The sequence below is a fragment of the Pygoscelis adeliae genome, unplaced genomic scaffold, assembly GCF_000699105.1.
Source record: "Pygoscelis adeliae isolate BGI_AS28 unplaced genomic scaffold, ASM69910v1 Scaffold54, whole genome shotgun sequence".
Lineage (NCBI taxonomy): Eukaryota > Metazoa > Chordata > Aves > Sphenisciformes > Spheniscidae > Pygoscelis > Pygoscelis adeliae.
The window spans coordinates 4896172-4910560 of NW_008824982.1; the positions used below are offsets into that span (position 1 = coordinate 4896172).

General features: G+C 39.7%; 1 protein-coding gene across 1 annotated transcript in view; it reads left to right on the plus strand.

The window, feature by feature from the left end:
• Window positions 1-383: 383 nt before the first annotated feature.
• Window positions 384-14389, plus strand: part of MCM9 (minichromosome maintenance complex component 9) — a 46731-nt gene continuing 32725 nt past the window's right edge. The window contains exons 1-6 of the mRNA XM_009325683.1: window positions 384-507; window positions 2557-2873; window positions 4767-4848; window positions 5778-5978; window positions 8466-8591; window positions 9869-9988. Coding sequence (XP_009323958.1) covers window positions 384-507; window positions 2557-2873; window positions 4767-4848; window positions 5778-5978; window positions 8466-8591; window positions 9869-9988 — 970 coding nt within the window. The remainder of the gene's footprint in view (window positions 508-2556; window positions 2874-4766; window positions 4849-5777; window positions 5979-8465; window positions 8592-9868; window positions 9989-14389) is intronic.

Genomic DNA, 14389 nt, shown 5'->3' on the forward strand with positions numbered 1-14389 from the left:
AGCCTGTTGCTGGAGCTGACCATTCCTCCCACAGTGATGTTTTGTCTGAATATTCCCTAATCCACCTCAGGCAAAATTGGCCACGTTTGATGAAATAGTTTTAATAACTGATAAAAGCAAGTCTGACTGATCGTTGACAGAAAAAGTTAGTTGGCAGACTCACAAATTACTCCATCACTAAACAGGAGGGAAACTGATGAAGAGCAGGGGGTGGTTATCCTCATGTGGTCCGGCTGGATCAAAAGAACATCTGTCCGTGTGGTTTGGTGCATGTTCTGTACCACCGAAAGGCTGGCTGCTGCAGAAACAAAAGCAATAAGCTAAATGATCTGTAGGCTTTTTTCCGCCCAAATTTTCCCATGATACTGTTACCTTTTAAGCGCATGCTGGGTTCCGATTACCTTCAGGATTCTCGTCTTGGAGTGCCGCTTCCCATTCCCACGCCAGAGGGGAATGAGGAGAAGGTGGTGCGCCCTTCTTGGTCAGAGCGGCAGGCAACTACCTGGAGTGGGGCCGAGGGGATCTGCATGTCAGGCTTGGACTGAAGTGAGGAAAAGTGTTTTTGCTTATGCTAGGTATGAGAATGCAATCTTAGCACGCTCGTACCAATATGGACAGGGCATCTAGGAGTTCAAAGAAGGACTCGGGGAGTGTGCATATGCAGTGATTAACAATGGATGATTACCCCAGATTCACTGAAGAAAGTAAAAGATGAAGTTCTTTATCTGAATTTTAGCATTGTAGGAATTTGATGGTATAACTTCTCCTTTTGCTACAAATCCATTAAAAGATTTTTCCTTACTTACCGTTAGCCTGAGCACTGCTGTGTCTGTTACTGATAGCCAAGCTGCTTCTAATAGTTCAGTTTTACATGTTATTACTAATATAGTAAAGCTGATTCAAAGAGGCACGTACTCAAATAAAGAGTTTGTCCAGCAGTCTAATATGATCAGAATGAAGGCTCTTTTTTTCCCTGTCCAGACTCTCGTCTCTTCAATATTCACAGAGATGATCGTATCATATACCCTGACTACAGTGCTGCAGCTCTCTCTAGTGTAAGATGTGTTGTATTTTGCAAAGGTTGTTGAGCTGCACCAATACTGAGCTGGGAAAAAAAGATGCCAAAACAGTTAGAAAAATAATGGATTTTATCTTTTTTTGCCTGAACAGAATAGAAATGCAGACCTGTGGGAGAAAAAGAATGTTCAACAGGTTTGGTAGAATACATAAATAGCTTTGTTAGAGGCAACCAGAAAAATTTGTTTGCAGTTCTACATAATACTTTCTTTCTTTTCCAGATTATTTAATTCCTTTCTGCTTTACTGTTTTTTTACTTTATTCTTTTACCTTTTAAAATTAGCTTAATATTTAAAAATATTTTCTTTAAACAAAAGCAAAAGGTCAAACGCTTTGCTTAAAAGCATCAAAACAGAATGTTTCAACGTGTCTGAAATAAAGGATCTGGTTTTGAAAACACTGAAATAAATATATGATGTCTTTTTTTTAGCAGCCAAAGCTACTGAGAAGTTTTGACCTAAATGCACAAATAGTTTTGATCCCCTTAGAAACATCATCTTCCAGCAGATTTATTTACATCTCTGTTTCCTAGCTCTATTTTGGAAGTAAAGCTAAGAAATTATTTTAAGAGCAGGTAATTTCTTTTTAAGTTGATAATTATTAGTATCTTGTAGTTCATATACTAACTTCTGAAGAGGCAGTATTTTGATGCTGTCCGCAGGTGTGCATTTCAGAGACCATTTATTTTTATAAAGAAGTTGTAGGCTGTTGAGATAGATTAATCTTCCTGAGGATTTCAGCCGCTGTGGTGCTAAGTGATGGCCACATGGATAAACGCCAGAGCGGGATCAGTACACCACAGAACTGGCTGTTGGGGTGGAATTAAAGGAGAGGAAGTGCCACAAAAATGTTCTGTCACTATTCATTTGAACATGCAAGTGAATGTGCTTTGGTTGTGTTCGTAACGCCTTTATATTCTTTTCATGCCATCTTCCTTGTGCTTGAGGTTTACTGGTATGCAATGTGGATTTAAGATCAAATGCTCACAGACTATGAATTTTAAATTTGCGTAGACCTGAGAATTCAGACAAGATTAGGAGTTACACTTGCTTAAATGTGGGAATAACATTGAACCATAATTAAGTAGCATAACTAAAAATTTGTAATTCAGATAAAGCAGTTGTAGAATAAATGGCATTTGCCCCCCAAAATCATTTAAATTAATAAATAGATCTGAGAACATCGGGAGCTATTTCCACGAATGGGAACTGCTCCTGACTGTTCAGCCCTTGGCAAGAGCAGGAGAGTAAAATGGCAACATTTTCGTCGGTGCTCAGCAGCTGATGTTTTTCACTATCTGAGGCCAGTGAATCAGATTTATGGTACAACAGATGAACTGTTGAATCACATTTATGAAAAAGTAATAATAATGGTTACTGTTAATATGTCTGGCATTTTTTCTAGTCTTTCTGTTTAACTGGATTGTAAGTCCATGTTTTATATGCATAGCCTTATGCTGCACATGTTTTTGTTTAACAGGTTTGCCTGTTTGCCCAGAGCTGACTCGAGAGCACATTCCTAAAACCAGGGATGTGGGTCACTTTTTGTCTGTTACTGGGACTGTCGTACGTACCAGTTTGGTGAAAGTTTTGGAGTTTGAGCGGAGTTACATCTGCAATAAGTGCAAGCATGTGTTTGTCGTCAAGGCTGACTTTGAACAGTACTACGCGTTCTGTCGTCCATCCGCCTGTCTTAATGAAGAAGGCTGCAACTCAACCAAGTTCACGTGTCTCTCTGGAACAACCTCTTCTCCTACCTGCTGCAGAGACTATCAAGAAATCAAAATTCAGGAACAGGTAAAAAAAAATAAGATGGAGAAAAAGGGGAGGGTATTAAGGTATAGACATCTCAAGTACAAAAAGAATTAATTTGCTAGAGAAGGCATTTGGGGGCTTAATTTCCTGCTGGAGTAAGGTAACTCCGCTAATTTTAGTGAAACTGTTCATGCTTACATCAGAATTAAGTTATTGATTAGACTTCCATTATTAGATAACTCCATTCCAGATCATACAAAACACCCGAGATCAGTGTATAGGTTAACTTTCCACGCTGAATCCTTGTAACACCAAGTTTGCGTTGTTTCTCTAAGGACTAAAGCTAGCCCAGTGGTGGCCAAGGCCAGCTGTAGCGGTGCTGTATGGTCAGTACGTGGTGTCTGCAAATGTCTGTTCCCTTCAGCCAATGCTGAATTCAACAATTATTGAATATGTGCTCCTCACAGAATTTGCATTCATTTTTCTGAAGGTAGCCCTGGGTGGAAGTACAGCTAAGCTGGAGGAGTAAGAAATAATCAGGCCTCCTTTTACGGTAGCACACAACTAAGACAAAACTGGCACAAGAAAATCTACACTGTATGAAAATTGAGAATAAGTAGGGTATATTGCAGGCAATGTTTCTGTGTTTATTTATATGTTCAGTGTCTTTTTCATAAATCTTTTCTAAGATCTCTTCAGTTGTTTCAGGGTTTTGATTTTATAAATTAAGAGTATAGTGGTGCCAATCTACGTGCAAGATATATGAAAACAGAAATGTATGAAATTCGAAATGAAGCTCTTTAAAGGTCAGAATAGCAAAAAAGTAAGGGAACAAAACTATTTCTAGGAAATAAGCCCTATGCTGCATGTTTATATTACGATGGTTTCTGACATATGGTTTCTAAAATATTTTTTTGTTTTACTGTGTGACACGCAGATCTCTGTGATGGCAAGGATTTTCAGCAGCCTGGGCTTATTAAACATAGTAAATATGTTTTAACACATTAAACCAGGAATGAATTTCACTCTTGTTTCCTACTGAGCTCTGCAAGTAACTGTGTATGTGCCACCAGTACTGACAAGTGATGTCAGTGACGGACTGCCTGTGGCCATTTAGATAATACACAAGGATGAATTAACCTTCCTAAGTACCAGAGAGTGAATAAATCTAGAATTCTAGCACGTATGACCTGTGCTGCAGAATGAAAAGGTACTTCTGATTGTTGTTCTTGTGCAGTGGATATTTTAAAAACTATTGCAAGCTTTAAGTGTAAATGGAAAGATTGCTGGTTGGAAATAGACTGTGACAAGATTGCATAGACTTTGCCCTGGAGAAAAGAAAAAGAATTACAGGAGTTACTGGCACATTTGTCAATAAACATTTGTCTGGTTGTGTGTGATTTGTTTTTTCCTGTTGTTGATTTAATCCTTGATACCTAGGTATAAACTTATATCTCAACATGTCAAATTATGGAGAAATAATACCAGAAATATATAGAGAATAATCTTTCAGTATATACTTCAGTGAAAGGTTATCTAACCCACGGACATGCTTCAGTACTCAAAGTAAACTTTGCATATTGAAGAAGTATCTAAAAATATCTCAAATTATTTTAAAAAAAGAAAAAATCAGCTCTTTCAAATGACCCCTTTTAGGGAGCTTTCTTCAGCAAGATACTGAAATCACACAGCGCCTCCCAGGATTGAGCACCTTCAGCTCATTTAATACCCAATCCTGTTTCCACTAATATAAGCATTACAGTTCCATTATTAAGTTCATGGCAGCAGCGGCATGTTTACTGTGTAGTTCTGTGAGAAAAAGCAAGGACTGACCTCGATTCCAGGAAAGGAATGTAGGTCCTTAAGCCAGAGCAGCTATAAATGGCTTTTGAAAGGTGCTGTTCTTAAGAAGTGTTTTTCCTTCCTGTCTCCTAGGTTCAAAGACTGTCTGTTGGAAGCATCCCTCGTTGCATGGTGGTTGTTCTGGAAGATGACTTAGTGGACAGTTGCAAGTCTGGTGAGGACACAGCATATATCGCATATGTTTGTACCACAAGCATTTTTATTTTTCCATTTGAGATGAATCTTTGCCAAGTAGGCTGTCAGTGCTGAGGGCTCGTTGAATGAGATATGTTCATCTGTCACGTTGCTGTTTCAGCTTGGACGTTAGCATGGCAGTTGAAGACTATTCTAGAAAATGTTATACATCCCCACGTTACATCTTGACTGTTTGACAGATCAGTTTCGAAAAAGTAATGTGGTGTGATATACAGAAAGTATGTTAAACCTTGTTAGTGTGGGAACAGGAAATTGGTCCACACCATCACACAGCGTGTGGTGCCCCTCTGTAGGTTCTGAGAGCTAGGTAACCTGACCTCCTATCTAAGGAGTGCTGCAGGTGGGAAAAGCTACTTGGCATTCAAAAAGGAAGCTAATTGGCAGGAGGCTGTATGAAGAATGGACTAAAAATTCTCAGATAGGCACATCCCCACAAGAAATTCATTTCCGGTTGTACTTTCTCAGAAGAACACTGTGGCCAGAATGTTAATGAGTGATTCTGGAATTCATCACAAAAGTTACCAGGAGTCAAATAAGTTTTGACTAAATTTTTTGTGTAGTAAACCTAATTGAAAGAAGAGCTTCTACAGTTTACCATGAATTCCTCTTTTCTAAAAGAGGAAACAAGCAGAGGTATACCTTTAAGAGTTCGCCTACCTTAAACAGAAGTAGAAAGACATAGCAACTTCCTACCACAGACATAAGCAATCTACCTAATGTTTGTTTTAGACTTCCAGTAACTGCAGGAGGTTTGCTTTTTGTTGTTGGGTTTCTTTAACCTTATTAACTGTAACACGGAATCTCAATTACATTATTACGCATTACAGCTGACACATCTGCATATCTCAAGTCAGATGTTATTTTACTAATTTTTGTTGTTACCGCCAGGAGATGACATCACAGTGTATGGAGTGGTAATGCAGAGGTGGAAACCTTTCCATGAGGATGCACGCTGTAACTTGGAGCTTGTTTTGAAAGCAAACTATGTTAAAGTAAACAATGAGCAGCTAGCAGGGGTTGTAATTGATGAAGAAGTCCGCAAGGAATTTGAAGACTTCTGGGAAAAGCATAGGAATGATCCCTTAGCAGGTTAGTAGTTGAAAGCTTTTAAGTAGGACACATGTTCAGATATAGATGAAATCGGGAGTGAAAATACAGTGACTGAATACGTTTTTCCCCCATTATCCTATCCCACCACTCATTCCTCCAAAAATATTTTTTTTCCAGTACAGGAATGTGAAATTCTTACTTTAGTATTACTGGGAAAAAAGTACCAAACATACTGCATTGATCTTCCTTCTTTTGAGCTTTCTAGTCAAGTGTTTTGTGGAACATTTATTAACAAGAAATGAGAAATAATATAAGTATCAGGGAAAAAAAGAAAAGCATTTTATAATCAAGAAAGAAAAAGCATACCTCTTAGAACGAATAGTGCAGACCAGATCTGCTTTTAGTCAGCATAGCTGTTGACTCGGGGGTGAGAGATCTGACTCACTGTCTTTGCATCCCAAATTAAGCTGTGAATCTGCACCACAGAGCTTAGCACATCTCATCTTTAACCCAACTCTTGGGTGCCTGGACCCTTGATTTAGGTGCTGTGGAGCCTCCTATCAAATGTGGAGAGAGTCTCCCAATTCACAGTGGCTTCCAGAACAGCCAGAGTGTTTAGTATGCCTGCTCCTAAACTTACCATGGTCTGCAGTCAACCACCTAGGAATTAGCAGAAGTTGTGTCTGGAACTCTGTGCCTCTCCATAATCTGAGTGCCTCCTCCTGAATCACAGGGAAGCTCAATGGACTCTTTAGGATCTCTCTCACTGAACTGTCTCAGGCTAACACTCTGTCTTTTAAAACCCTGAAAAGGCCATAGTCTTTCTTCTTAAAAGACTAGCAGGAGGAAAAGCAGGTGGGACTGTTGCCCATGTTCAGCTTAAAAATTAGAGCACTCACATAAGAAATTGGAGATCTTGTCAATGGCAAAGATTCTTCAGAACTGCATTTCCTGGAAAGCAATTTAATTGCTAGCCTCCTGTTGTTTGGAACGAGAACATTTCTTCCTCCTGCTGTTTGGAAAGAGAATATTTCTTAACACCCTGGTTAGAACTGTTCAGAAAGTAATTCAGGATCCTCTTTGAAGGTCCCATTTAATCTTTCATTCTCAGGACAATTTTTGGAAGCCTGCAGGGAGCAATGTGGTTTTATGCAATATTACCCATTCAGAATAAATTAATTAGTATGAAGTGGCTACAAGAAAACTGAGGTGGAAATTAGAAGGACCCTGACACCCAAGGTGTCTGTTTTAGGCTGTTTGTCTGAATTTGGGTCCCCTCAGGTGAGGGCAAAGATCAAATTTGACTAAGGAGTCTAAGGTATAGGCCATTTCACAACAGTATGTATGTTCATTTACTGTTTTTCAAGAGACAATGGTAGTTACTACTGCATTTTATGGCAGTCAATTCCTGATGCTGTGTATTCGGTGAGAAAGTCTACCATGGCAGGCCTCTGAGAGAACTTATGCCAGTGACTTTTATTTTTTCTGGATACTTTCTAGGAAGAAGCAGAACTGCTGAGCTGCTCAGCACTGGCAAGGCAAATGAATCTGAAGTCAAATAGAGGCAACTGTGGAATTAAATCTTGAGTTATGCTATGGCTGACCAAAGTTTTTAAAATTTAATTTTTGGACAAAGATGTGTTAATTCCCTCAAAAGATCTCCACATGAACCACATATGCCTAAAGTCATCTATTAGGTGCCTACATATTTTGCCAGTACCATGTACTTGCATCTAAATTTAAAACATTAAGAACTCAAAATTGGTCACTCTGTTTTATGCCCTAGCAATGGGAGTAACGTATGGCATTAAACCTGTGACCCCTTACGTGCTGTTAGTATCAGAATCTCGAAGGACAGAATTAATTCTGTTACATACCTTCCAAGCCAACAACAACTTTATCATAGCAGATTGAAATATCCTATTGCTGGAAAGGGACTATGGCAGGGAGGAGGAGAGGGTCAAAGGAGACCTTTGACAGAGAAGGATCAAAGGAGAAGGAGATTCAAGACAACGATGAGAAAATGAGCCATGCTGTGGGTGCACAAGTTTAGGGCAAAATATTTCAAGTGTTAGCTGTTTTCTTAGTGTTCTTAAATGTACAACACACCAGTTTTCAAGGGGATATTTTGAAGCCTGGAAACTTCCAAGTTTTATTCTTCATAGCCCCTACACTTTAACCTGTGAAACAAAAGAATTTGCGTGATGGCCTTTCATTAGTGCCTTGTGTCATGTTATCCAGACCACACATTCCTTAAATTGCGATAGGATTGGCTTTGCTGCTTGTGACCGTGGAAGACTTAACATCTTTATAACGAAGGAAGTTTGGATCAAACAACTGCTTTGGGTCCCATTTAAAAAAAATAAAATAATAAAAATAAAATCTCCTCCCTGCCCTGCTCCTCTTGTTCAGGAGGCAGACCCAAATTATTTGTCAGTGTACACGGGACTTTATGTGTACATAGGAGTCCATGGGAAACCAAGTTTTACTCTTAGGGCTGAATGCCATTTTTTGCTCCTGTTCTAGGGAGGAATGAAATTTTGGCTAGCTTATGTCCTCAAATTTTTGGATTGTACCTGGTGAAGTTGGCTGTAGCCATGGTGCTTGCTGGTGGTGTACAGAGGACTGATGCTACTGGAACTCGAATCAGAGGTTAGTATTGTTTCTAATAGTGTCACATCCTTTCTAACAGTTGTTCCCATCCATGTCTTCACCCACATCCTTCCCCCCTTCAAAATCAAACCAGTAAGGTTTCAGAAGCATAATGATCCCATTTTCTTGAGCGAGAGCAATTTTTGATTAATGCTGAGTATTCTTCCAGAATCTCAGACAAATAAAGTGGGTGTCTAGACTTCCTCTTTTTATTTTACTTTTCCCCAAATAAAACCCAGTAAAAGCAGGCATTCAGGATTCCATTAGGTAGAATATTAAAGGCAGTTGTTTTAGATGAAACATAAACTCACTTTTTATTGTATAAGTGACGCTTTGAAATGATTTCTAGTAGAATATTCCCAGCAGTATTTGGCATCGAAGGATGGAATATTAATGTTTCCTTAATGTGGATCACTATAGTACATTGAAAGGAAAAATTAAAGGATTCATTTTACTTCCTAATGCCAGACTTTTCCATCTGTGATTGTCAGCACATCTCACTTAGTTCTGTTACTGTAAGTTATCTGCCTGCTGATTCTCCTTCTGTTGTTATTAGATGGCAAATATGCCATGTGCCAGGTGGTACACAGGTCATAATCTATGTAGGTCATAATAGTTCTAAAATATGTGTGTATATACAAATACAGGATTTTCTTAATGCTCTAGTGGCTAAATAAGGTTATAGACTTTATATTTGAATTGAAGTTGTATTAATGTTTTGTAGAAGACAATGAAATAATTTTAGAGCACTTCAGTGAGATTCTAGTAGCCAAATTATTTACTTCTGTAATTGCATTGTTTTGATATTACTAAATTGTGTAACTGTTGGCAATGTAACAGAATTAGTTAAGAAAAACAACCTGCTGATTTTATTAGTCCTTTTCACAATAATTTAAGTAACTGAATAGTGGAATGATAACTAAACCCTGGTATCCTTCTGTTTCATGTTCAAGAGTGAGTTGAGTCTGAGAAATGAGTAGTCTAAAATGTGAGAACTCGCATTATGGGAAGTATGTCAAATACCTGCTAATACTTTTAAAATATTTCATTGTAAATATTTGGTTTGGGTGCAGTGATATGACTGGATGCTTTTATTAAACAATATATTTGTCACACCCAATAAATAGTGCAGTCTTAAACAGAATTATGTATTGTAATGTACATGTAGTACTAAACATTATGTGAATAATGAAAAGTATTATTTAATTCAGAGCATTTTGTGTATATCTTTCTCTGTATATGAACCGTCTACTCCTACATCAATGTTTTCCCCCAAGGTGAATCGCATCTTTTGTTGGTTGGAGACCCAGGTACGGGGAAATCTCAGTTTCTCAAGTATGCGGTAAAGATTATACCACGGTCTGTGCTTACTGCAGGAATTGGATCTACAAGTGCAGGTATGTGCTTCTTCAGCTGGAACGCTTTACTTTTTTCGCTGGAGTATGTTTATATAGAGGCCTTCTACATATATGAACATATGTGCTCAGGTTGCATGAGCACATTTGAAGCAAAGAACTGCTGTGGAAGCATATGAGGCTTGATGTGACTTTCTGCAGAAGGGCAGTCCTGCCCCTTCAGAATCTGTATCAGTGGAGCAGTGTGATGAGCTTCTAACAGGGAAACTTACAAGCCTCATCCAGAGGCACCTCTCGCTGCTTTGCTAGCAGAGGATGATCTGGACCTGTATTTTTAGCGTTCTTCTCAGCTACGACAAATCTGACATCTTTCCAGAGCTCACGCTGTGTGACGGGCTAGCATCATTTGGTTTCTCCTGAACAGATACTCTCCTCTCTTCTGTTCTTTTATATGTTCTGGCTGGATGCCAGTTTGATTTCTGCTTACTTTCTGGAAATTCACCCCTGTGCTGAGGAATTATTTCTGACTCATAAAGATGGTTTCAAGATGGTTTCACAGAGCAAGCTTTTTTTTGTTTGTTTGTTAGATTTAGGTATGTCCCAGCTGGCTCTGAATGCCAGGTATCTTTACAAGTTCTTCTGGGGACAATGTGCAGGGTCAGATTACCTCTGCAAATGAATTTATTTGGGCAAATGACTGTATTACTAGTACATTAAAAATCACAAAATAATTAGGGAAAAACCCCAGTGTCTCAGCTAGCATGTGTAACTCGAATGTTTCTCAGATAGTGCTGCTTTTCATTTTATGTCTGGGAAACAGTATTATTTATACATGGGAAAACCAGAGAATAAATCTTTCCCAGTTCCGTAGCTCTGTGTACATGTGTATACTGGGTCTTCCGTAGCTGTGGAAGCGGAACGTGATGTTAAACATACACACTCTTGTGTACAGGGAACTTGTTATGAAACACATATGCCTCTGGTTTTCCGTTCAAACTGTTGACAAATAGGTCTGGAGAGAAGCCAGAGAGAACATTTTGGCTCAGCATAACCTTTTCTCCACCTTTTGTTCTGTGTTAGGAACTGAGAACAGGCTGGATAATTTAAATTTTGCTAGGGGACTGACAGTGACCTGGAGTGAAATTTTGCCATGCATTTCAATGTGACCTTGCCCACTTTTGTCAGTAGTAATCTCCCTGTGTCAGCTGCTTTTGGCCTCTAATGTTGCTCTTGCCTTCTTCACCACATCTCCCTCCTGTGCTTCGTTTTCCGTATGATCTGGTTTCCAGCTCAGCCGTGATAGCTAGGTTCAAAGACATTTCCCTGAAAACCAATATTGCAGTTTACAAGCTTACTGTGGTATGTGTGCCATAGAATCAGCTGTAATGATGTGTGGAGATGGAGTTTCATCTTGTGAAAGGATTGCCTTGAGTCTTTAGATCATCTACATTTCACTTAAATATTCCTTATATTTTAAAAAGCTTCTCCCTCTCCCTGCCCCCCTCCTCCTTCCTGAAATCTGACAGCAGGTGCACCAAATTTCCACCTTAAAATTCTTTAGGACCCTTATCACAAGTGAAACTTGAGCCCCTAGCAAGAAATCTTATTAACTCTAGTTTAATTTCAGGGAACCTTTCCATGGCTAGAACTGCTGGACTAAAGCATTAATTTCTAGCCCAGGAGTTTGGATGTAGTTTGAATTATTTTCTTTGCCTTCCCTGTGCAAGAAGTGTCTTACTTATGAACATGTTTATAACTGTACCTAACAATGATTTTGTCAACTTGCTCTTCGTCGAGAAGCTCCAAATTAGGAGTTTAGAGAACTATTGAATTATTTTACTTTCCGTGTCGTAATTGCACACTTCAAATTACCAGTTTCTACTTTCTCATGACCAGAGAGTCGTAATGCACGTTTTTCCCTCCAGTGTACAAAGACTAAATCTGTAAGTTCTACTTTCAACTAGTTCCTTACTTCATATAAAAAGTAGTGTGGATTGCAGTTTAATTGCTGGCTCTGGGATTACAGTCCACATAGGCCAAAAGACACACCTGAGATTTGGTAAACCCTGGAGAAGTGCTAAAAGCTGTCTTACATTTGGATTCCTCTTTTAGAGAAAACTGCCGCTATCTAACCAACCTTTGGTAAGATCTTGTGCGTTAACACATCTTGTACCCTTTACCCATCCGGCACTGTTTTAGGACATGAGCTATTTATCAACCTTAGAATTAGAATTCTGCTTCCAAAACTGTCTATCATACAAGTTTTCCCTGGTTCATTCTCCCCCCCTAGTCTCTCATCTGAGAATGACAGGGAGTCATTACATAGTTTTCCAGAAGAGACGAGACTTAGCGAGATTTAACAAATTCTCTCTGTTGATTCCCACCTTACCACTGAGTTTAACCAACAGTTTTGCAGTCCTCAGAGCCATAGTGCTGTTTGTGCATAATTGGATGAGATAATCACTAGTAAGAAAATATTTCATTTTCCCCTGGAGCTTGAGATCTGCAGCCATCGATTGAGTGGTGTGTTTGACTCCATAGGGACGGGAACCAAGATATGCCTGCTGCCGCTGCTGGGTCTGGAGCTCACGGATATCTGGGCCAGAGTCATTCAGCCACTTCCTGGTACATATTTGGCCGTTCAGATTTCTGCAAAGTTTTGTTTAGTGTTGTGTCCCTCCACAGATGGACCGCTTAAAGAATTTCGTGAACTCTATTTAGAACAGCTTGTCTAAAAATCTGGGAGACTTATCAGCTGTTTATCCAGCTCTCTAGTTCTGTACAATATGCCTTCCTGAGCTGTATAAAGTGCAGCCTTCTGGCCTCTCACAGCCTCTACAGATCCTTGAGAGTACTGCCTTTTTGCTGACATTTTGCAACATCTAACATTGTCCACATCATACCAACAGCTGTTTGCTACTATGTTTTTTTTCTTTTCATTGAAGGCAACTAACCTAAGGGGAAACAACCATTTTTCTTTTTCATAGTAAGCCTCTCCCTGCTAGGCAGACTTCAGGTGCTCACAGTTCTCTCTCTTCTGAGCCGTTAGAAACCAATTCAAAGTGGCTGACGTGAGCCATCCAGCTATGGTTATAGTGTGTGGTGTATAGTAAGTGGTCTCAGTATCCTGAGGCACGCAAGACACCGAAACCGGAGACATTTTTCGCTGTTTGTAGATCCCCAGACTGTCCCTGGGCACCCCCTAGTTGATACAGGCCAAGGCAGTGCCAGGGAACATGCTAACAGTTTACTACTGTGGATCCATACCCTGGCCCTGATCAGGTTATTAACAGAGATGCAGCCTTTAGGCCACTCTTTGGATCTTCACTTCTACCACAGGATTCTTCATTGTTTTCCTGAATATTCACAATTGTACATGAACTTGAAGTATTTTCTATCAGCATGTACCTTGACAATATTTTCCTGAGAGCATGACTTCATTGGCTGTTCCTTAAACAGTTGGGCCTCAAGTTGAAGAGGCCTTAACTCTGTAGGAAGTCTGCTAGACTTCTTGAAAGGAGTGAATTTTGAAGTTGTGATCAAACCTCATCAGACATATGCCACATCTGTAACAATGTCTCATCTCTTGCAGATCCTTAAATTCCCTTTTTCCTCTCAATAATGTTGCTCCAAGATGGCTTTGTCCCGAGACAGAGTTTACCTTGACTACCTGCATGCAAAAGATTATTTAGCCAAGTAGATACCTGTCTTCAGAAATTTTGGCCTGTTCATACATCTCTATCTGAAGACCTGTAGTTAGGATGGACAGGAAATACTGCAAGAGCAACATCTTTGTCATGTTGGCTGGAGGTTTCAGGTCTTACGCACTTCTGGCATAATACATCCAGGCAGGCCTTCATCAGACTTTTTTGTCCTGCTGTTGAAATGGCAGACATTTCAAGCAGTTGATTTTTGGATGGATATCCTATGTCTTCAGGATTCTCTTTACCATACCATAAAGACCCTGCTTCTTCCCAGTTTGTATCAGTGTAGGTCTGCCACACCTTTCTAGTGAGATAGATAGGACAAACTGGAGGACCCCCTTATGTTGAAAGGTAGGCCTCCTTATCTCGTGGTCCAGGGGTGTTTTAGAGGGACACCCAAGAACTCCTTAAAAGTTCCTGACATTTCAGCCAGTTCTTAACACTGCTGTTAACATGTTGTCTCTTACGTCTGGTATAGCCCTTTTGCAGCACACACACCTCCTTCCTCTGATTTTCTCTACCTGCAGGAAGGCCAGTCACATCCCTCGTGCCATGGACAATGAGTACCCAGCCATGCCTCCAACCCAGCATTACCGAAAGCTGGAAATGTTGAAGTGTATATCATCCCTCCATCCCCTCCTGAAAGGGCCTTTGCTTTCTAGATTCCAAATACAAACCTGGGTTTTGCCTTTAACAAAGCCTCCTTAGTGACTCCAGCTGGCTTTTCTTCCTTAGACAA